We start from the raw sequence: 23,343 nt of genomic DNA, 5'->3' as shown, positions 1-23,343 counted from the left end.
GAGGTGAGGTGATCCCTGAAGAGGGCCAACGGCTGAAGGTTGTGCCTTCAGTGCTCAGAACAGTAAGTTCTTCTACCCGAAAGAGGATCTGAGGGAGACATCCGGGCATCGACCCCCCCGCGCCACAGGTCTATACCGCTCCTTCAGAATTCCAGTGAGGGAAGCTTAGCCGAGGAAGGCCAGGGACGCTGGAGCTGGTCTTGGAGCTGCAAGGGACACTCGTGGTCAGCCTCCTCTCCTATTCATTCTAGACTCCCCTCACTCTCACCTAGTGCCTCTGCTAATCGTGGTTGGGACCCTCATCCCTGGGGGTCTGAGCCACAGGTCACCAGGCCCTTCGCACCCAGGGTTGCTGCATTTGTCTACTTACCATCAAAATCACGCCAAAGGACTATGAAGAGATGCCTGAGTCCCACCTGGGTGCAGAATTTTCCCTGCCCCACCGGGTGACGGCGGCCTCGTCTCCTCTCGATGGTCAAGGGTAGGTCACCCCTGCGAGGTGGTGGCTCTTCTTGCCTGGACAACTTTGGTTCAGCGGGACATGTGCTGTGTTGTTTCTTCCTTTGGGAAGCAGGGTCTCCAGGTGTCCGGGGCCGAGAGTTGTAGGGACAGGAACCTCCAGGTCCCTAAGTGGGTCACTGGGAATAACGGTAGGCAGGGCGTCGTGTGGAACAATGGCTGAGCCACCAGACATGTCGGGGACTGAAAGACACTCCTGCAAAGGGGAAATGGCGGTGTGACGACAGTAAGGAAACACGTACCCACCGCACGGAAGCCGTCTGTTCCCTCTGTGGCTATTGGCAGAATCTTAGTCATAACCGTCTTTCTTTGGATGACTGGTTTTCATGATGGCTTCTCTCTGCTGCTATCTTGCTAGAGGAAACTTCCATCGATGGGGAAATAAAAAGTGTGATCTTAAGCCTGCTCTCTAGCCCTTAAAGTACAGGTTTTTCTTAGTCCCTAAATATCTGAGGATTCCTGGAGCGCCCAGTGGTAACAAGACCACTCTTTAAGTATTTATTAAGTAAATTAAAAGGTGAAAGCAAAGCGAGGTGAGTAATTTAAACTCAGAACTTGCATGCTTCTCCCGAGTGGACTAGTCTGCAGTTCTGGTCCAGAGTCTGGCTAAGCGTTCAGCTGTCTGAGCTGCGAGGCCGGTGGAGGCGGGGGTGGGGTGGGGCGGCCTCGGACCCTGGGCTGCCTGTAGAGAAGGGGAAGCAAACTGTCCCGGTCGCTGCTCTGATAGGTCACCTCTAGGTCTTCAGATATTTCCTGGTGCTTTGTCAGGCTTGGGATCCTCTACACCTTTAAAAAAAAATCACTCTCTGGGGGCCTGGGTGGCCCAGCTGGTTGGGCGTCTGACTTTGGCTCAGGTTCACGGTTCACGAATTCGAGCCCCACATCAGGCTTTGTGCTGACAGCTCTCCCAAAAACAAACATTAAAAAAATTTTTTTTTTAAAAACCTCACTCTTAAAAACTGCCAAAGTAGGTATTCTGCCAAGTACTGCCTTTCAAAATAAACTTGGAAAACAGAATGCTGATTCTACTCTTGCTTCAACTCAGGGCTTTTGTGGAGCTCCTCACTTGGCAATGGCTTTGGAGTCCACCTTGGAGCCACATAAAAACGTCAGCCATTTTTACCCCTTTGTTTTGACCAAAACGTTACCGTGTGATAAGATTTTTTGTCATAAAGAGAAACAATGCCAAAAGGGATTACTGTCATTGAAGACTTTTTGTTTTTAATGGGTCACAAGCTTTGAGAAGTTCCAGACGCTTTCAGTAAGTGCAATATAATTTAAAAAATATGTTTAGCCATCCACGGTGATTATTCTGGAGAGGACATTAGCTTACATGTAGGTGTGGTTAAAATCCTCTGCTGTGTTACCTGTCACAGTCACATATACCACAAAAGCTGTGTTCTATTTACATAACTTCTTACAGAGATTTCACGCACGGGGTAGGCTAGAAATCAAAACTGCTTTTCCCACAAAAACAACTGACAAATTATCACACGTGGTTCTTTCATGACAAAGTAACAGGACACCATTTTTAGAAAATTAAAAAAGGCAACTTAAAGCTAATTACCAGCATTTACAAATCAGGAAATCATGAAGTTTATACAAAATCATTACATGCAGAGGTACAAAACACCAGTGAGAGCCAATCTAGCATAAATCTCGCTGGCCAGGATTAAACGTCCTTTTCAACAGGCTGGCTATAATTATACTCACAGTGCGATTGGCCCTTCCCACCGTACGCTTATCACCATAAAATACACACACCTCACCGGTACAAATTTTATTATTTCTACTTGACGTTTTCCCCTAAAATAGAAAAGCAGTCTCTAAAATATGAAATAAATTAAGAATAATCTAGAAGTCTCATAGGGGTCCAGTTCCAGTACAGAGTTCCTCTATGTCACGAAGTACTTCACTTAGCCACTCGGGAGGAATTTATTTTCTTGATGTCAACCTGGCTCAGAATCAGTGTCCCATTTTTGAATTTTCCAACCTGTCCAATCCGTCCACTTGACAAAATACTGGGAGCTGATTTCTTCTTTTTGGCTCTCCTGCAGTTAAAAATTAGAGAAGGGTACTAAAGTTAAGCTTACGAGGAAGGGCTATCGCACCGCCAGCCAGGTGGCCGGGGCCCCGCCCCTACAAACTCCGGGTGTCCCCCTGTGCGTCCCCCCCACTGCCCCGCCCCAACAACTGAGGGCCTTCACGTGGCCCCAGGAACATGCCGCCTCCTTCCTGCCTCAGGGTCTTTGCACTGGTTTCTTCTATGTGGAATGTTCTCTACAGATCTTTCCAGGCTGCCCCCTCCTCTTCACTCAGTTCTCAACTCAGATGTCACCCCCCTAGAATGACATCCCGGCCCATCCCCGGTGATTTTCTCCTCCGATGCTTTAGTGCCACCTCTTCATAGAACCTGCCGGGGCCTGACATCCCCTCGCTAACCTGTTCGTATGTTTTGTTGTGTTTCCCTCACTACAGTGTAAGCTCCTCAAAGACAGAGAAACTGCCAGTGTGACGATGCCTATATTCCCGACACCCAAGACACCCATATGCCTGGCACGCAGGGGACCCTGAACGGACAGACATGTATGGTCAGAACCAATGACCGCTTGACGGCATGTGCAAGCTCACTAGGAGTCCAAGGAAAAGGCCAAGACAAAAGAAGTCGATTTTGAACCAGTAATTCAAGGAGGGAGAAAAGGCATTTTTGAACAAAAGCTAAGAAACGAAAGTAGAGCAACAAAATCAATGTCCCGTTACACAGACCGTGGCACCCTACCTACGTGGTAGGCCAAGGAACTGGCAGTACAGACCCAGGCCGTGCTGTCTTATCAGCAGGCTCTTGGGCGGGGGGGGGGGGGGGGGGGGGGACACACAAGTCTTTTGTTGGAAACGTCAATCTCAGCTTCTCCACCAGTCACTTGAGGTGTCTGGTCTTTGGAAATGGGAGACCGGAGAAAATTCCCAGTTTGGTTCTGAGGTAGCTATTCGATCTTGGGCAATGTCCTACACCCGGTCTTCCCCTCACGGGACTTACTGAGAATCCACGAGGAACTGTGAAGCACTCTAACGGGCTAGAAACACCACGTAAACTCCAGGTGCTATTTTCACAACTGATCCAGTATGCTTATCCAGATCATTCCACCCCAGTAGCTGATGATGTGTCACTCACCTGTCTTCCTGCCCTTTCCTCTTCTTTTTCTTGAAAATATCTGTGTCCTGGGCCTGATTTCAGAATTTAAGGTAATATATGTGTCAATAACGGATAATGGAGATTCAAAAAAAAGACGAGGTTTGTGGTCAAAAGCCAGTAAGCTATCATTTAATATTTTTTTTCAAGTAGGTGTATGAACACAAACTTAGTTTCTTCCTAAAACTCTTTCAGAGTGTGAAAGGTCATTCCAGAAAAGACTGACAGTAGAAACATCGAATCTTCCGTTTTAGATGAAAGGGAGCGAGTGTAACCTCTGTTCCTCTGAGGTTTTTCATGGGTCCTCGTGTTCTACACAATGTAAAATGCAATACAGGAGAAAGAGCAAGGCAGCTTATGTTATCCGAGTGGGAGTTTGCTATTTCAGAGCAAACCTCTCATGTAAATATGCCAGGTTACCTGGCTGGTATTACGGAGTAAGGCGGACCTGAACAAGTGGAGAAAATGATCCTCTAACTCCAGATGTTACTGTTGTCTACACTGCTTTCCAAGCAGCCGGTCCAGCATTCCACTGTGGCCAAATGCAGCCACCTTTCTGTTCTAGCTTAGGAACGAAAAGGCTATTACTCCTACCATTCTCTTTTCTTCTTCTTTTGCTGCCTTTTTTTCTTTGATTTGCTCCTGCAAGACCTTGTAATTCACATAACTATTTTTGGGAGGCTGAAATGAAAGGAAAAAAAAAAAAAAAAAAGATATCATTTTTTTATTTTGCAAAGACCTCCCAGTGACCCATGCCCTGACTTGCCCCGGGCTCTTCCCCCCGCTTTTGTACCCTGTCTGATGCTGGAAGACGGAAGCAGCCCCCCACCTGAGCACCCAGCATTATGGCACGTTCCCGTTCCAGGACTCTTTCCTTTCCTTTTCCGTAACCCGTGATCCCGAACCGGTGCACTTCCAAGCGAGCCTGTGGGCACAAAGCAGAATCAGACCCAGGTGCGTTCCAAAGCCTCCAGCCAGGAGACACATCCCGGGGAGTAACACACGTCAGACACAACGTGCTGTCGCAAGAACTCTGCGGAGGGTGGTTTGCACAGCCTGGTGGAGGTCTCCGTTCTCCCACGTTTAATTTTGGACAGGTGAAGCAAAGACTTCTCTCCACACCAATTGGCAACAGAATTCGGATTAAACGCAGAGATGCTCTCTGAGTTTCCACTTGAAGGTACCCCTCCAAACACACTCACGAGGAGAAACCATTCCTCATGGAGGTTTCAAATGCAGATCTGGGTTTGCTCATTTGTTTAAAGACACCGCAGAGGAAGAGGAAAAAGTCACCAGTGCCCACGCTTAGCAGCTCAATCCCTTCCTCCTCTCTTCTTTTTCATGCATTTTTAAAAACCGAGTTTTGACTACAAAATACACACGCCTGGCTTTTCATACTTACCACTGCATTATTGGCATTGTGGTCACAAGCCCTTGGGTTTTAACTGACAGCCTGATAATCACCAAGAGAAGGTAGTATGATTTGCTTAGCCATTTACTCAACCACTGGACATGTAAGCATATTCTTTTGTGTGTGTGTGTGTGTGTGTGTGTGTGTGTGTTATAAAGCTGAACAGATTAACAATTTCAAAACACATACCTTCTCTAAGTTAAATTCTTGTCTATCCACATCGTTCCCAAGGATATTAGTTTTGGTCTGAAAAGAAAGAGAATTCTTATTAAGATCATCTGTTACTGTATCATTAGAATATTTGTCACCAACAGAGTAGTCATGTTTTTTTGTTTTTCAGCTTATTTATTTTGAGAGAGAGTGCACATATGCGTGTGCATGAGCGGGGGAGAGGCAGAGAGAGAGGGAGAGAGAGAATCCCAAGCAGGCTCCGATGCAGGGCCTGAACCCTCGAACCAATAGATCATGATGTGAGCAGAGATCAACAGCCAGACACTGAACCTACTGAGCCACCCAGGCACCCCCAGGGTAGCCATGTTTTAAAAAGCCCAGAAACTGGCCCAGATGTCTACATACCGAACAATAACACAAGCATGTTGCACAAAAGCCTAATTACCAGTTAATGGAAGAAAAAAAACCTTTTGAGGTCTCAAAGCTTAAGAAAGGATGAGAAATTTCTTTTAAATTTTTTTTAACATTTATTCTTGAGAGTGAGCGAGACAGAGCACGAGAGAGGGAGAAGCAGAGAGAGAGGGAGACACAGAATCCAAAGCAGGCTCAAGGCTCTGAGCTGTCAACACAGCCCGACGTAGGGCTCGAACTCACAAACCATGAGGCCATGACCTGAGCCGAGGTCAGATGCTTAACCAACTGAGCCAACCAGGTACCCCAGGATGAGAAATTTTTTTTAAATACAAAAATAAAAAAAAAAATGATGAGAGACTAATGTCTGTCTCTCATAAACCACATGTACAAGATTCTGTTTGGTGCGGGGTTTAAAAAAGGGTGGGTGTTTGAGGGATTCTGGAGGGTAATATTATATTTGAATAATTCTTTCTCTTCTTTCTTCTTCCCATCCAGCCATTAGAATGATGGCTAACAAAACTCTCTTGACTTGAGTATTTCTTTCAGGAACATCAGATTTCTGGAATGGCTTATACTTCCCAACAGAAAATGATGATACTGCAAAAGCCTGCAAAGCATGTGACTCTTTACATCGATGTATCTACTAGCTACGGTTACTGACCCACAGAATTGACCAGAAGCTTGAGATATGAAGGAAATACACTGTCACATCTGGTTAACAAGAGCGGTCGCTACTCAACTCCAGCCACCAGATCTGGACCAACGGGAAGCACGCTCTAAAAAAGAAAAGGCACCCTTCTCCCTCACAGGACAGTGGTGAAGAGGGATGGATGGCCGGCTGCTCTGCTCCCAGGATGGGACCTCCCGCTGCTCCTGCTCAGCAGGTGGGGGTGGGGGGAGGGTCGGTGCTGGGTTGGCTCAGTGCCCTACCCCACACCATGCTGGGAAGTGCCAGAAACACTGCAATCTACAGGTCTCCTGGACTCTCCTGCAAAGGGGAGCTGTATTTCAGCTCAGCCTGTCCCCCCCACTCCTGCTGTGTTTGGGCTGTGTGGGTCAGTCAGTGACTGTTTCCACAGGGGACAGCCTCTGTCTCCACGAGGCCATGTACTGACCTCACAGCGGGGTTCTTACAATGAAAGTGGATGAAGCGTGCAATAGTAGACATTAGCGAGGTCCAGTAAACAGGAAGACGTGGCCAATGCTGCGAAGTCACAAGCCTCCTGGGGGGCACAACACTGCTCGCCCGCTGTCACGCCGCACACGGACTCTTGCGGGCCCACGTGCTGATGGTGACAGACAGAACAGGGCACCACCAAGGATGCTCTAAGCATGCGGCCTCGTTCTGTGCTCTCAGTCCCAATAAATGCACCTTCCGCGTTAGTGTATCAAGATTCCTGACTTTTACTACGCTTACGATTTTCTTCGATCGTGTACTGCACAGACTCAAATGCCTTAATTAAGGCCATGGGCACGTGGAGGACGCCAGGCACCTCCATTCATTTATCCCAGAAAGTCTTACTTCCTGTTCCATGACTGGAAAAAGTCTACGTCTACCTTGAAGGTAAAAACTCTTCTCCACTGGTACGCGCGTCTAATCTACTCAATATGATGAACACTAATACCACTTTTGGAAAACAAATGGCTTAAGTCTTAACGACTTCAGGATCATCCAGATCCTCAAATACAAATTATATGTTAAAAAGAAACACCGTAGGGGTGCCCTGGTGGCTCGGTCAGTTGAGTGTCCGACTCCTGTCTCAGGTCATGATCCCAGGGTTGTGGGATCAAGCCCCACGTCGGGCTCTGCGCTGATCATGGAGCCGGCTTGGGATTCTGCCTTCCTCTGTCCCTCCCCGCACCCCACCTCCATCGCGCTGCCCCTCTAACCCACACGTGCTCGAAGATAAAATTTAGAAAGAAAAAAGGAAACCTGTATGCTGGTCACAGATCTCCAAAATCCCATGAAACATTTACCTCCATTTCTAAGTATTGAAGTAGTTCTTTTCTCTTTCTTCTTCTGTCCCAACCATCCAATCAAGTAATGGCTGAACTCTTTCAAGTTGAAAATTTCTTTCAGGAATATCAGATTTCCAGCAATACTGGAGAGGTCACAGACGCCCCTGACTGACTGTTACTAGAAGATCAGCAAGAGGAAGGAAGCACTGTAATAAAATTCCTAGCCACCTGTGCTACAGTCACCGCAGGGCTGAAACCCCTGGGTCTGGGGGAGAAATTGGTCCCCAAAGGACAGGGGCATGGCTTCTGATGTCCCTGCTTCCCCCAACGCCAGCCCACAGATTACCCAGTCCTTGCATGCAGGCGTCTGTTCATCTTGGCCGTGGGGACACCTGGGCCGACGGGCTGTGGAGACCTGAGTGGCAGGCCTGGCCTCACACAGATCATCTTGCTGTTCCCAAGCCCTGTATCAACATGTCACTAGAAACTCCTCAGCTTTGTAGCCGTCGATGTATTTGAGAAAAGGTCTGGATTCTAGATCCTTGTTTATTTGTCTTTTCATTTTTATTAAAAAAATTTTTTTTTAATATTTATTTTTGAGAGAGAAAGAGCACAAGCTGGGGACGGGCACAGAGAGAGAGACCGAGAATCCAAAGCGGGCTCCGCGTCGACGGCACAGAGCCTGATACGGGGCTTGAACCCACGAACCGTGAGATCATGACCCGAGCAGAAGTCGGACACTTAATTGACTGAGTCATCCAGGCGCCCCTCTAGATCCTTGTTTACAATAAAAATAAACATTTGGAAAATAATTCTTAGCTAATTATTTTGTGATGCTGAATCCGTAGGCATGACCCCCCCCCCCCCACCATTACCTAACTTTTATTCACAGCTTTAAAGCCACTTCAGTACATTATTCATAACGTATCGCCTGGTAGAGAAACAATCGGTGGTCTTCCCTGTTTTCTTGCCCCTTGGACCCACTGCAGTAGGAGGCACAGCACCTGCAGACAATACCGGGTCCTCTCCTGCTTCTAGGCTTTGCTGCCTACCTGAAGCTAGACGGGGCCACGTGACCTTCTGTGGCCAAAGAAGTGTGAGCAGAAAGGAAGTGTGCCCCTTGCACATGGAGCCTCTACCAGTCGTCTGTTGACTCCCCTTCTTCCCCAAAGCAACTAAGAACCTTCCAGATGGTGGAGCCCCTATTATCCCCGGCCCCTAGCTGAGGACGGTGTAGGGCAGAGCAGTCTGTCCTTAGGAGATATAAAAATAATTAATTTTTGCCTTCGAACCACTAAGATGGACAGACTATGTTATTAAACCACAGCCTAATCTAACTTGACCGGCAAAGCCTTACTGTCCCACACACGGGAAAGAGAAATGTCTGCAGATTTTGAGAACCTGCGTGTTAGGCTATGAAGAAAGAAAGCTGTGGAAAGAAGCAACCGTTTGGGAGAAACGCACGGGGACGATGGATAAAGGCCCGCAGCCCCCTAGGCTCAGTGAACTCATCCATGGGTTGACTTGCTGACCACGAGTACTTTCTCCTGCACTGGTTAGATTCTTTTATTCTATCAGCTACACTGTCCAACCTTTGTCCAATTAGAGAGTAGCTGGGGAAATAAACAGCCTCGTTTTAAAAAGCAAGCAGTTCTGGGGCACCTGGAGGGCTTAGTCAGTTAAGCGTCCAACTCTCCGTCTCGGCTCAGGTCTTGATCTCATGGTCCTGAGTTCAAGCCCTGCACTGGGCTCCGTGCTGGGCACGGAGCCTCCTTAAAAATATAAATAAAAAATATAAATACAAAGTATGTATCTACATAACTGTATTTATAAAAATATAACAACATATATGTAATTTAAACGCAAGCAGTTCCAAGAGCATCAGGAAAGGTACTCTGATCTTCTTGAGGAGAAGTTTCTTCAACTACATTACTCTTACACCTATCTGACACTGGACCTCGCAAAGAACCGGGGTGTGGAACAAAGTAAGAACCTGGGGAAATAACTTGGGGACAGGTCTCTCTATCTAGTGAAGATGCAGGGAAGCGGTGCACTTGTGTTACTCAAAGGACAAAGAGCCTAACCTGACCTGTATTCTCTCTTTCTGGCGTAGTGGTGAGGCACACAGCTCTCACACAGCCAGAAACCCCGGGGTCCGGACCTGAGCTCTGGTATTTACTTCACATCCATAATCCTTTGTGTGGAATCCTTACAAAATTAAGGAGTTTTCACATTTTAGAAAGGTAATACCGTGACTATACTGAATATCATACGTCATTTCCAGTGGGGGCCGAGACAGCAACCCATAATCCATTAAGCACGTTCACATTTCTGCAGCAGTATCTATGAATATTCATGCCAAATGCAACAAACAGAAGTAATTCCTAAGCCTCATCTGAGTTCAGTTCAGGTTTTGCTGCCAAATAAATCTATCTGCATCAAACTTCGAAACAAAACATTAACTGTGACTTCCAAAGCTCCGGGGTTCTGGGATTGCAGGTATGGGGCGGCTGACTGTTTAAACGCAGGCATGCACCCTCACCTCTCTTGGCATCAATTTCCTCTGTAACATGAAGACAGGGCGCATGAATTGTGAGGATTCCACGAGATAACAAATTAGGGAACAGAAATCATCACTCGTGGAACGCAGTACGCACCAGCACATCTTGGTTATTAGGAGTGATTGGCTACCTGCTCAGGAACAGTCCACATGCACCTGGGTCCAGGCCCCAGGAGCCAAGAGCCCCTTCTGATCTAGAGTCCACCGTCCTATTATTTCTATGGTCTTTCTTACCCCTTCTTTTCTACGGAGGCCACAAAGGAGGCGAAGGTTCAGGGCAGGGGCCGACGTTAAGGGTGGAAAAAACACTGGTGAGACATCCCTGTGAGCCAAACAACACTTGCATCATTTCCAGCCACACCCGATGCTTTCATTTCTCAAGACCCTTCCTGGTAGGCAGCCTTGCACCCGTTCACGGTGCTCATTCCTCATATTCCGTCAGGCCACCCATCCTGACCCAGCACCACTGCGGTAAACTCCTGATTCAGCTCCTGCAGGCCTCTGCTACCGCTTCCCTGTAATCTAGTTACCACACAGAGGCCTGAGTGATGTTTAAAAGGTTAAGTCAGATCACCTCATGCCCTTAAAACTCTCTGCTGGCTTTCCACATACTTTAAACTGAACTCCAAAGGTCTTACCATTGCTTACGAGACCCGGCAGGGCCTGGCCTTGGCCTGTTCCTCCACCGCAGCTCATACCGTTCTCCTCTCCGTCCTCCTCCACTAGGCTTCCAGCTTCCAGAACACATTAGGCCTTCTCACGCACCCGGACGCTGGCAATGCTGTGTACTCCCCACCCGCGTTAGTCTCCCGGCTCCTTTCTCTGACAAACCTCAGCAGAGCTTTGTCACCTTCTCCTGAGACTTCCACCGACTCTACCGAAAGGAGGTTCTGCCTGCTACTCCCAAGACCCTATTTCTTTTCCTTCAGAAGGTTTATAACTTTTTAATTATATTATTAATTTACCTGGAGTTTGGTTGACCCCACCAGTAGAGAGTATACTCCATGAGGGCAGAGGACTCTCTCTCATTCACCATTGGATCTTCTGGGTCTGACAAACAGCTGGCACCCAAATTATTTGTGGAATAAGTAAGTACACAGGTGATCTTTTACCTACTATTTCCTGATAGACTACTTCTATAGTCACTCCATTGTAAAAAGGATATGATTAGGAAGTTCATCTGTAGGTTAGACACCTGGGATGGGTAAAATGTTACATAAATGGTGGCCAAGTTCCCAGATGAACCCATTAAAAGGGGTGATGTCAGCGGGGAGGGTTTCCCCCCACAGCCAACAAGCAACCCTCCCACACCAGCTATAATCCAACTCTATCTGGAGACAGCACCACACTGCACAGACTAAGGGCTCAGTCCTACAAGACTGTCCCTCGCTTCATATGCTGCAAGCCCAGGTTGTTACCTGTACTTAGGACTGGCTACCCACAGGTTACAAGTCCCCACGACTCCTTCCTTGGGTTGGATGAATTTGCTAGAGCAGCTCACAGAACTCAGGAAACCTGTCTAACTGACTAGATTGCTGATTTATTACAGAAGGATACAAGTCAGGAACAGCCAGATGGGGGAGATGCACAGGGTACAGCAGGTGGGACAGGACAAGGCACTCCCATGTCCTCTCTGAGCGTGTCACTCGCTAAGCACCTACAAGTGTTCACCAACCCACAAGCTTTCCAAACCCTTTTGCGTTTATAGAGGCTTCACTACCTAAGTATGATGGACTAAATCGCTGGCCATTGGCAATAACTTCAACCTCCAGCCCTTTACCTCTCCTCAGAGGTCAGAGAGACAGGATTGAAAGTTCCAAACCTCTTGTCACGGGGTGGGTTCACCTGGCAGTCTGTCCCATCTTTACAGCCTTTCCAACTCACTCATTACAAAAGATACCTTTACTGCTCTTATCAACTAGGAAAGTCCAAGGGTTATAAGGGTTTTGTGCCTGAAACAGGGGACAAAGAAAACATAAATAGATATATATAGATACAGATACAGATATAGATATATACATACACACACACACACACCAAGTATATGTATATATATTTTTTCTTATTATAAATCACCATACCACACCATGAAAAACTGTTTCAATACACAATGCAGTTTAATCACAGTATTAATGGCACAAGCCTAAGTTCTAGGGAAAGACGGTCACTTACTGGGTTCAGGCAGGGCCAGCAGGGTTATCTAACTGGTTAGTACCTCTCAAATATTCTCCAAAGACGACCAGCTGACTCCAGGCAGGCTATCATTATTATACTTCTTTGCTGATTCCATGTCTGTTTGAACTGTCCTACAATGACCTGTAAGCTTTCAGAGAGCAGGGGCCACAACTATCTTTTACTATGTTGTACAAACTCTTAGCATCGCATCACATATCCCAATTACTCCCAGCTGACTGACTATTCCTTACCTGGCATTCCCTAGATCCAGGATATGCCATTAATAAGCAGTGTTGTATTCGTTTGTATTTATTTACATGTTGCAATGCCAACAGGCTGAAGTCTTTTTACAGGCATATGTGTTTTTCTTGTGTTCATATCCCGTCTCCTTAGCCAGACACATTCACATTTTCAAAAGAATCAATTTTAGGGGCTCTTGGGTGGCTCGGTTGGTTAAGCGTCCGACTTCAGCTCAGGTCATGATCTCGCGGTTCTTGAGTTTGAGCCCCGCATCGCTCAGAGCCAGGAGCTTGTTCAGATTTTGTGTCTCCCTCTCTCTCTCTGCCCCTCCCCCACTTGCACGCTCACACGTTCTCTCTCTCTCTCAAAATTAAACATAAAAAAAATTCTAAGGATCAATTTTAAAAAGGAGGAAAGGGCAGAACGGCCAAGGGCAACTGAGAAGTTTCATTAGGGTCAGGAAGTCCAAAATGTCCAATGAGCTGAGGTTCCTGAGAAAAGCCAACTACAATGAAAAAGGGATCAATCAGAATTGGAAGAAAAAGAATCTAACAGCCTGCTGCAGATGATCTATTATTAAGAGACAGAGAAATGCATTCATTCAATGCTAACCTTTTTGTCCTTTCTACTAGAAAACTTTCCATTCTAGAGAGAACACAAGCAGGTGTAGGAGGAAACAAAAGACCGAGGACCTGAGGAAATGAGGGGGGAGGGTACTCAGATGCTTTGCTAAACTCCCCAAATGCAGAATTATATATAATGCAAAGCACTGTTTCCCAACCTTTCTCACTGCACGGCACACACAGAAAATACTAACATTTGTATGGCACACTAGGGGACACTATGATAATATTGATCTCTTGTGAGTTTCCCTGGCTGATCAGCTTGGGAGTTCCTGCTGGCTGAAGGACCAAGGGAATCCGTTTCCTAGTCCACCTCTAACAGTGCCCAGTGCCCCAGCATTTGGAGTATGAGTTGGGAACTGACCGGGAATCCTAAAATAAAGGTAGATTATTACAAGAAACACTATTAATCTTTGAGGAAGAGATCCTGATGAGGATCACTTCACTTGACACGAAGTGCTACCTGAATTCTAGGAAAGATTATACAGATGGTTTTTAAATCGTAAAAAAGATGTGGTAAGCACTGGACACCGACCAGCACATGCACACACATATTCACTGAGAACCATGCAAGCCTGACTGTCTTTGCAGTGGGTTGAGTTGTGGTCTCCAAAGAGACATGTTCTAAACCCCCAGAATCAATGAATGGATCTTATTGGGGGAAAAGGGTCTTTGTAGTGTAATTAAGGATCTCATGACAAGACCCATTCTAGATTTCGGGTGGGCCCTAAACCCAATGGCAGCTGTCCTTTGAAGAGACAGGCAGAGGGAGATTTAAGACTCAGACATATAGAGAAGAAGGCCATGTGTAGACACAGGCAGAGGTTAGGGTGACGCAGCCACAGGCCAACGAACACTTAGAGCCACCAGAAGCTGAAAGAAGCAAGGAAGGATTCTCTTTCAGAGCGGAAGGTGCCTAGCCAGCCAACACCTTGATTCTGGCCTTCTGGTCTCCAGAACTGTGAGAGAATGAATTTCTGCACAGCAGCCCTAGAAACTAATACAATCCCCTTTTCCATTTACGACAGACAGAAGTTTATAGGACATGAAGAATGCCAACAGAAATAGAGTCCCTGGAGTTTTGCAATGAATTTGACCAAACCATAATGATATCCTTGTGGGCAAAGCTGGATAAGCAACCATACCTCTCTCCTGGACTGAATTTTGAGTGAGACTTCCAAACTCAGTCTGAGATTACCGCTCAGTGAAATCAAACTGCTTTCCGTGAGAAGGGGAGTTTCTTGAGAGGGAGCAGTTTCGTCTATTTTGTTCAATGCTGGAACCCAGTGCCTACAACAGCAGCCAGAAATAGTGGCTGAATGACTCCGTTTTCTCAAAGCACCGTTAAGCAGAAGCCCCAGGCGCATGAAAGAGTCAACTCGGCAGGCTTGCGTTGGAATATTGTCTGATAAGAGTGTTTTTACATCCCCGAGCCCCTGAGTCAAGGCACATCAAGGCTGCCCGGATAGTTTACACTAGCCGTGGGATTTATGGTGAACACGTCCTTTTTCCTAGGGGTCTAAGAGCTTCAATAACTAAGGTCAGTCTGGATGTCTACACAACCGACCCCCATTAAAAACCCTGGACACCCAGGCTGGAGTGAACTTCCCTGGTCGGCAACACTTCCGACCTGTTGTCACGAATCACTGCGGGTGGAAATTCAACGCATCCCACGCAACTCCACTGGGTAGGGACCTCTGGACACCTGCACCTGGTTTCCTTCAGACTTGGCCACATGCACCTTTTCCCTTCGCTAGTTTTCCTCTGTATCCTTTTGCTGTAATAATTTGTGACCGTGACGATGACTATAGCCAAGTCCTGAGTCCTGTGAATGCTTTTAGCCAATCCTCAAGCCTGAGGGTTGTTCTGGGGACTTCTGACATGGTCTGTAAAAGTACTCATCTAGGTGCGCCTGGCTGGCTCAGTCAGAAAAGCCTGCGACTCTTGATCTCGAGGTCAGGAGTTCGAGCTCCATGGAGGGGAGGGGAGGGTAGAGATTACTTAAATAAATAAAAAATTTTAACAAAGAAACAAAAAGATACTTCTCTACAACTGCAATATCAGGGTTTCCAACACATACATTGAAACTAACCAACTCAGGGGCGCCTGGGTGGCTCAGTCAGTTAAGCGGCCGACTTCGGCTCGGGTCATGATCTCACGGTCCGTGAGTTCGAGCCCCGCGTCGGGCTCTGTGCGGACAGCTCAGAGCCTGGAGCCTGTTTCAGATTCTGTGTCTCCCTCTCTCTGACCCTCCCCCGTTCATGCTTTGTCTCTCTCTGTCTCAAAAATAAATAAACGTTAAAAAAAAAAAATTTTTTTTTTTAAATAAATAAAAATAAAAAAAAAAAAGAAACTAACCAACTCATTACCTGTGTGTTCTCATCTTGATCCGGCTTCCCTTTCCTTTTTTTATTTCTGCTGTGAAATTCTATCACTTGTACTCGCTCCCTGCTGTTCCTCAGTGTTGAGGGAGATGCCGTAGCACTAGGGGCGTCTGGTCCTGAAGGAGAGCTGGTGGGGGTCACAGCAGGAACACCCTGCAGCTCTTCCCTGAGTTCCTTGAAGAAGCTGAAGGCTCTCTTCCTTTGGCCTCTCACGGGAGAACCAGGTACAGGAGCTGGGTCTGCTGCCAAGGTCACTGGAGTCCCTACATCTCTCCTCTTGTTTTCTCCCTTCTTTCTGATCCTTTTCTCTTCTGCCTCATCTTCTGTCTCCCCTGTTTGTTCAAACACAGAGTGGAAAGATAAATATTTTTGGTTCTATCGAATGAGATGAAGGCACTTGTACATACGCCACAGCTATCAACACCCAGAAATACAAAGAAAAAAAAACAAAACGATTTCTTTTCCTTCAGATAGGGATGTATTTGCACAATTCATAGAATTCCAAAATGCGTGGGGCGCCTGGGTGGTTCAGTTGGTTAGGCGTCTGCCTTTGGTGCAGGTCATGATCTCGCAGTTCGTGGTGAGTGTGGGCCCCACATCCAGAGCCTGCTTCAGATCCCCTGCCTCTCTCTCTCTCTGTCTGTCTCAAAAATAAATAAACATTAAAAAAGAAAAGAAAAGAATCCAAAATGCAACATCTTTTCCTAGGTAACTGACTGTATCCATGCCTTTGACCCTTGCAGCATAATAAGTTCTCACCTTGTTCCGTAATAAAAGTGACATCAAGGCAATAATCCCAGCAACTGGTAATCCCAATTGGCTCACGTTTTATGCTGAAAATGTCTGCCACTGCAGCTGGTGTTTTGTTTTATTTGGCTTTTTAACACTTTCTAGGGGTATAGGTAAGTATCACAGTTTTCCTATCGTCCAGAGTACAAGTCCATACAAATACAGGGACTATACATACGAGAGAGTCTGAGGATTGGAACCCAGGCTCTGCAAATTACTAGCTACGTGAGCTTTGGGAAGCATTTTAACCTCTAGTGCTGGTTTCTCCATTTGTAATAATGGGACTAAGGACAGGATCAAGTTCACTGGGTTGTGAAAATTAAATGAGTAAATACATGAAAAATATGGAGTGCGTGGGAAATTCTCTATACTTTTAGCTATTGTGTTTACTGTTTAAATAAACTGATCATTTTGAGCAATGGCTCCAAACTAAAATAGCTTTTGAAACATCACCTTACAAATTTAAGAAATGCTTGCTCCTTAAGGGAGTTAACGCCTAACAATCATCTCTGTTGCATGAACAAGGGATGTCGCCTTCCCTGGAGAAAGTTCTTCAGTGTGTGGAACTGTCTTCCTACTAAAGTGCCTGGTCTCTGAAGTCCGTAGGGGAGGAACACACTGAAGGATGGGGCACCAACGTCACAAGGTGGTACCAGGGTACCAGGATCACCGAGTTTGGGGGAGAATGTGGGGTGGGCAGTGGGCTTCCCAGAGGGCCAAGAAATGTGAAAGAGTGGGCTATTCCGAGAACCCTTTAAGCCTGACAGCCTTGGTGCTCATGACGAGTATCTAAGTGGTGCCCACACTCAGGGGCGACGTGGGAGGCTGTATTCGTAAAGAGTAACAACAGACGCTGAAGGTGGGGGCGGGGGGGGGGGAGAAAGGGGGAACTCGGACGCAGGTGTGTGCTGAACCCATCCTGGGAACCAGGTCGGCAAAGGGAGGGGTGCTCCACGTGCAAGAACCTTTGGCCTTGAACACCGAAGGCGACCCAGTTCGGAAGGCACAGCAGACACCTCGGCTGCAAGTCCACTCTCCACGTGGGCTCCGAGGCCCCTCACTCACCGAAGTCGTAGAGGTTCCGGAGCAGGGCGTCCAGAAGTGTCTGAGAACCCGGAGGCGCTGGGGCCTCCGATCCCCGATCCTGGGCCATCGCGGGGTCGGCCATCGCGGGGTCTGCCACCGCGGTGCGGCCCAGAGCCCGCCCGGACGCCCACACTTCCGAGTTCTGACGCGCTGAGCGCGCGCGCGTGCGTCGCGGGTCCCGGCGCGGCTTCCGTCCTGGTTAAGATGGCGGCGCCCGGGGTCCTGAAGAGCGTTCGCAGAGGGTGCCGCCGCCCTAGGCGAGGTCGGGCTGCTCTGCGCGGAAGAACCGCCCCCAGCAGCATCACTACGACCGCTTAGCAAAGAATTTCAGGCCCCGCCCGGACGGCAGCCGCATCATGGATTCTTCCAGCTCATCTAACTCTAGCTTCTCCGTCGGCTCCGCCAGTCCCGGCGCTGTCGTGCTCCTCTACTCGGTAGGCGCCCCGGGGAACGAGGCCCGGGGCGGGGCCGCAAGAGAGGACCCCACCCTGCCGGTCCCGGCCTCCTGCGGGCCAGGACCCCTGGCCCAAAAGAGTGGGTGCCGGGGCCGCCGAGGAGGGGTGAGGTGGTTGACTTGGTTTCCAAGGCAACGGTGTATCGCTGTGTGTGTGAATGTGTGTAAGCTTTTAGAAGTTTCTATGGGCGACGGTTCCTCTGGTTCCTCTCCACTCGTTCTTTCTCTTTGCCTCCACCAGGCGGGGGGCCTTCGGAGAGCCCCTGACGCAGGAATGAGGCGTGAGAAAGGGATCTCTCTGCCTCCAGCGAGGGGCTGCCTGTAGGTGGAACCGGAGAAACCTGCGATTCTGACCTGGCCTAATATGTCAGCGTGTGGCTCCCCACCCCGCCCTTTTGCTGCCGTGATGTTCCTGGGAGAAAAGTATTTGGCTCGTATGGGGACACAGAGTTTGTGATAAGACTTAAAAGTTTTTCAAATAGAAAGATTGGGAACTTCTGGAAAATTTTACTGCGTTTTTTGTCTTCCATCCGTACCTTTTGCGGAAGGAAGCTAATGCCGCCCGGCCTCTCCCAACTTGCCTTCTAACCCCCAACCCTCTCTCCCTCTCCCGATTTTAACTGATCTTTTTTGCCAACAGAATGTCGGTCGCTCACCATTTATATGAAGAAATTATGAGGTGAACGTTTTGTAGTTCTCAGGATTGCACAATTCTGGGGCAGCTAATTTTTTTGTTTTTAACCACGAAATTAATTTTTACGTACTTTACAAGGCAATGAAAGAATGCATTTAAAAAAGCATGTTACTATGTCATGGAGGTTAGTGCCAATTTCTGCCTTAATTATAATGTTAATGTGTGTAGGAAGGTCGTAACAGGGAAAAGACAAGACAATGAGATAAACCAGAAACTCAGTTTCAAAAGAGAAGGTAGATACAGGGCTACCTTCAAATTGGGACACCAGCATTCTTTGGAACATGGGGAAACTTCTCCCTCCATGTGGAGAGCTCTGGGCTTATAATTGCTGTCACCTGCCCACTTCTGTGAGAGTTATTACTTTAACCTCTCTAGTTGTTGACCTCACCCCACAGCTCTGTGGGGGAACTATTTTGACCTCATTTTCTGACTCTGCTGTTCCAGACCAGGCATACAGGGAACCGGGTTGCTGTGTAGATCCTGACTCACCATAGGTAGCTTTTTCAGCCCTAAACTGGCTTGTGAATTGACTGCAATTTTGCACATGCATATAAAGGAAAGAGTTGGGTTTTTTTTTTTACTTCCCCATTTACTGCTGGTTCTTTAATGATAACACTTTGGTCGGCTTTTTCACATGAAAAATTAAGGCGATTGTACGTGAGCTTTTTCTGCCTCTGAAGCTGGACAGAAGCCCTCACTATTCTTGTAACTGCATAGGCTTTACTCTTAGGATAACCTGAACTTTTTCTTACTGTTTCAGGCTGTCCTAATTTCCTCAGCCACACTGTTCTTGTGCAATACTCTAATGTGAGAGTAGTACTTAGAGATATGTAAGATACTCCTGATTGCAACAAACATTACAGCACTGGTTACTTACAGCGTCCTAGTCATTATTTTCAACACCCTGGATATGGAAGTTAAAGACCCAGCCTTTGCCTCCATGGACTTGAAGTTATGAAAATAAACAATTGCAGTTACAATTAAGTGAGGTAAGGGCAAAGGTCAAGTCATCCACAGCACGTTGTGGCAGGAATGAGAAGGAGCACCTGACCTGTTTGGGGACTCAGAGGAGACTTTTAAGAGAAGGCGACATGTGAGCTGAGTTTTTGAGGTGTGAATGGGAGATGAAGGAGAGGAAGACACCCATGGTAGGCACCCATGTAAGAAAGCCACTCCCTTGCATGTTTGGGAGAACCTAGTAGTTAGGTAAGGGTAGAATAAAGGAGACGTGGGAAACAAAACTGAGGAAGTGGGCAGAAGATAGTTCCTAGAGGGATTTTATATATCATATTTACGCACCCTTAAGAATAAAAGCTTTCTAAGGGAACCTTTAAGGATGATCGGATTTATATTTTTGGAAGTCTAAGGAGACTGGGTTTCTGGAGTGGTTATTTGTGTGGATAACCTTCACTTAAGTAGAGACGTAGAAGGAGAATCTGATAGGAGAAGGAATCTGACGCCCTAAGCCTGGGGAGCAACCGAACACGATCGCCGTCATCCAGAGAAGTCATAAAAGCCTGAGGCAATGGCAGTGAGCCTAGGGAGAAGGGTAAATTGGTTAGTTTGAGTTGGTTAGGATAGTTGAATGCGGTGGCTGAAGAAAAGGAGGTTTCTGTGATTTGGCAACTGGGCGGACGCTGCCGATAGGAAATCTGGGGAGAGGAACAGGTTGTGTCAGTTTCAGGTGTGTTCAATTCCAGATGCGAGTGGTAGAATGAATGATTTTTAAGTCGTGGATTACTACGTTATGGACCCCATACCTCACAGGTGTTTGGGAGACTCCAGACAGAGTTAGAAACATGGTACCAGAGGAAAAGAGGCAGGTCTAGCCTAAAGATACGGATTTGTCAGACATCAGCAAGCAAATTGTAGCTGAAGCCGTAGGTCTGCTCGAAACCTTTTCATGAGAGCACGGGATGAAAAGAAGACTGGGGATAGATACTTCCTGGTGTACCCAGAACCCAAACTATGGCTTCCTGCTAAAGTCTGAAGGAAAAATCTGGACTCCTTACAATGTCCTACAAGACTACACCATTGCTACCTCTCTGATTCTACTATTGTTGCTCACTGGGCTTTAGCTACACTGGCCTTGGTTTCTCTGACAGTAAGCAGGCTCTCCCCTCAAGCGTGCTTACAGTTCCCTCTGTGTGGCATGCTGTTTTCCCAGAAATTGGCATCGCTTCCCCTGTCCCATTTGAGGTCCCAGTTCAACTATCACCTCCCAGAGAGGCCTCAACCCAAGCATTCAATCTAAAGTAGCTCTCCAGTCCTTCCTTGTTAGTTACTATATTTTATTTTCTTTATATTCCCTTTTCCAATGCCGTGTTAACATTAGTCTTGTACTGACTCTCAAAGCTGTGTGTTAATTTCTCATGACGTTTGTAGAGCCCGTTGTTGACATACAACCGTTATGAAAAATTAAAGATTGACTTTCGTAAATTTACAGTTAAATAAATTCTGTTAAAAACGAAAGTAATAAATACCCCAAGCTCAGCACTTCCTAATTATTTTACTAAATTTTACTGTTACCCACACTTTTGAGGTTATTTATGTCCATCAGACTGTAAGGTAGAGATGCTATGTAATAGTGGCTACTGCACATCCCTCCCCAGCTCTCCGCCCACGGAAGTCGTGTTGGTAGCTCGAAATCTGCCAGGGCTCTCCCATGGTTAAACATTCACCAGCGTGCCACTGGGAGTATGCCTAAGTGAACTTATTTGTTGCCTGTCTTTCCGTAAGGCAGCGTAAGCTCTTTTCCTACATGTTCTTTGTCTGCCTTGTTCATATTTTATTCTCAGCCTGTAGAACAGTGCCTGGTATGTTGTGGGCTCTCCCTAACTATCTGTTGAATGAATGGATCCTCCAGAGCAGTTGAAAGGGAGGTACAAGGAGAAGCTTGCTTAGCTACAAATAAGAAGGGGCTGCTGTAAAAATTAAGATAGAAAAACAATGGGGGGAAATAACTGGAATCTTACTTGGGCTCCTCTTTGTATTGTGCCCCTAGATGAGGAGCTGTGCAAATACATTTATCTTATGGTAGTAAATACTTCTCCATCATGTATAGGGAAGGCCAACAAATGAGTAGTTAACACTCAACCCTAGCTGCATGTAGGAATCACTTGGAGTACTTTTAAAAATAATTCTGATGCCCAGGTACCATTCACAGACTAAATTAATCAAGATCTCTAGGGGGTCCTGGGCATCAGTATATTTTTTAAGTGCCCAAGTTATTTTCACGTGCAGCCTGGGTTAAATCACTGGATTAGCCATTGGGTCAGGACCAGATTGGGAGCACTTTGAGCTTTAGCCTGTGAATATTGGGGAGCCAGCAGCAGCAGGGCTCAGGAAGTGTCTTCATTCAGTAATTTATTTTTTCATTCTACAATGAATTCCTACTAGGAACTGGAAATACAAAAACATATAAGACACACTACCTACGCAGACAAGAAGTTTACAGTCTTGCAGGGGAGATACCAATCTGGGTTTAATGAAGTATTTTAGATGCTGTCAGGAAAGGCTCAGTTAAGAGTCAAAGGAGAAGATGGTCAGTTCAGTCTAGGTTGAGGGGGGAGAGTCAGGAAATGGTACACAGAGGTAAACAGAGGCTGAGGTTGATGGCTAAGTGTTTTCAGGTGAACAGCGCAGAAGGGTCTCCCTCCCTCCTCCATCTCTCTCCCTGTCTATATATGTATACTTATTTATAATTATTTTGTATATTCATATGTAATATAAAAATGTTTATAAACATAAATGCCTTACGTGTGTGTGTGTGTGTGTGTACACACAGAGAGAGAGAAGATCTTTGTCTCCCTAGCTGATTCCAATCCTTTTCTCTTCCCACTCCCAGGACCACTAAGTGGGAAGTCTCTAAATCCCCTTTCATCCCTAAAATTATATAATCTATAATGACAGTTTGTTACATTGTACCCAGTCTGAGTCTATACATAAACTGTATATTCTTTTACTGATGAGAAATGGGAGATTTGAGAAGGTTCTTGAACCTTACAAGCAAGAGTATATGTTACAAGGACAGAGTTTTACGGTAGATTCTCAGCATTAGAAGATTTTTCCCTCATCTATTCTTTATATATGTGGGCATAACAATGTTCGTGTTTGCATATTTCACATGTTTTACATGCTACCCTTTTGATGTTGAAACTCCTCTTAAGTGCCCTTTTGTTTGTATTCTCATTATGCCTAGTCGTGTTCTCAGTTTAATATTCTATATTTTTTTCTGTTACTTCAACATGTAGTTCTTCAGTTGTGCTCTATTCCAAACACAGCTGGATGTTGGGAAATACAAAGAGGACATGTGTTTTGTCTTCAGGATACTTGCATTTTGGGGTGACGACATGCAAACGATTGCAGTATTATGGGTACATTCCATCATAGGTGGAGGTACTGGGTAAAGACGTTCTGATGGGGAAGGCAGACTAAGTCCCTCTGAGCAACTCAAGGAGAGTTTTCTCACAAGAGTGATGCCTAAGCAAGGATGACAGAGGAACAAAAAGGCCTTCCAGACACAGAGATGAGCATGTGCAAAGACCCAGAAGCATGTCAACAATGAACTGTGTTGGGGAAATGCAAATCATTTGCTATTGAGTAGACCTTAGCATGGTGGCCAATGAGTCTGGAGAGGGAGGGACAGACCAGCTCATAGGGGTGCTTGTATGA

General features: G+C 46.6%; 2 protein-coding genes across 5 annotated transcripts in view; one reads left to right on the top strand and one right to left on the bottom strand.

Annotated features, from left to right (window-relative positions):
- Positions 1–1,714: 1,714 nt before the first annotated feature.
- CD2H1orf131 (chromosome D2 C1orf131 homolog) lies at positions 1,715–17,614 on the bottom strand. Of its 2 annotated transcripts, none has more exons than XM_015539226.2 (7): positions 17,501–17,614; positions 15,632–15,978; positions 5,310–5,366; positions 4,539–4,634; positions 4,304–4,390; positions 3,692–3,744; positions 1,715–2,570 (listed from the first exon to the last, which is right to left on the bottom strand). In XM_015539226.2, exons 1-7 carry the CDS (start codon positions 17,601–17,603, stop codon positions 2,432–2,434), a joined length of 882 nt encoding a protein of 293 aa, XP_015394712.2. In that variant the 5' UTR covers positions 17,604–17,614; the 3' UTR covers positions 1,715–2,431. The 2 variants fall into 2 exon arrangements, 1 of the variants encoding a protein (XP_015394712.2); XR_006208971.1 differs by having other exon boundaries at positions 2,532–2,570; positions 3,692–4,021.
- A 257-nt stretch (positions 17,615–17,871) lies between these two features.
- The window catches only part of GNPAT (glyceronephosphate O-acyltransferase), a 31,874-nt gene continuing 26,402 nt past the window's right edge, over positions 17,872–23,343 (top strand). Inside the window, exon 1 of one of the 3 annotated variants that reach the window (XM_042959981.1) lies at positions 17,872–17,955. In XM_042959981.1, the coding sequence (XP_042815915.1) occupies positions 17,878–17,955 (78 nt within the window). In that variant the 5' untranslated portion in view covers positions 17,872–17,877. Of the gene's footprint in view, positions 17,956–18,216; positions 18,794–19,447; positions 19,659–23,343 lie in introns of those variants that run through there. The other 2 variants (XM_007086018.3, XM_042959982.1) reach the window with 2 other exon arrangements.

Source organism: Panthera tigris, chromosome D2, assembly GCF_018350195.1.
Source record: "Panthera tigris isolate Pti1 chromosome D2, P.tigris_Pti1_mat1.1, whole genome shotgun sequence".
NCBI lineage: Eukaryota > Metazoa > Chordata > Mammalia > Carnivora > Felidae > Panthera > Panthera tigris.
This window is presented reverse-complemented; position numbering and strand designations above follow the sequence as displayed.

Bases quoted from the DNA above. Each gene is read 5' to 3' on its own strand.
- CD2H1orf131 (XM_015539226.2), bottom strand. From the start codon at position 17,603: ATGGCCGACCCCGCGATGGCCCAGGATCGGGGATCGGAGGCCCCAGCG. The intron at 5,367-15,631 runs GTAATGAGTTGG...CTTTCTTTTCAG, and splicing joins ATCAAGATGAGAACACACAG to ACCAAAACTAATATCCTTGG. The intron at 2,571-3,691 runs GTGAGTGACACA...TTTTAACTGCAG, and splicing joins AGGAAAGGGCAGGAAGACAG to GAGAGCCAAAAAGAAGAAAT.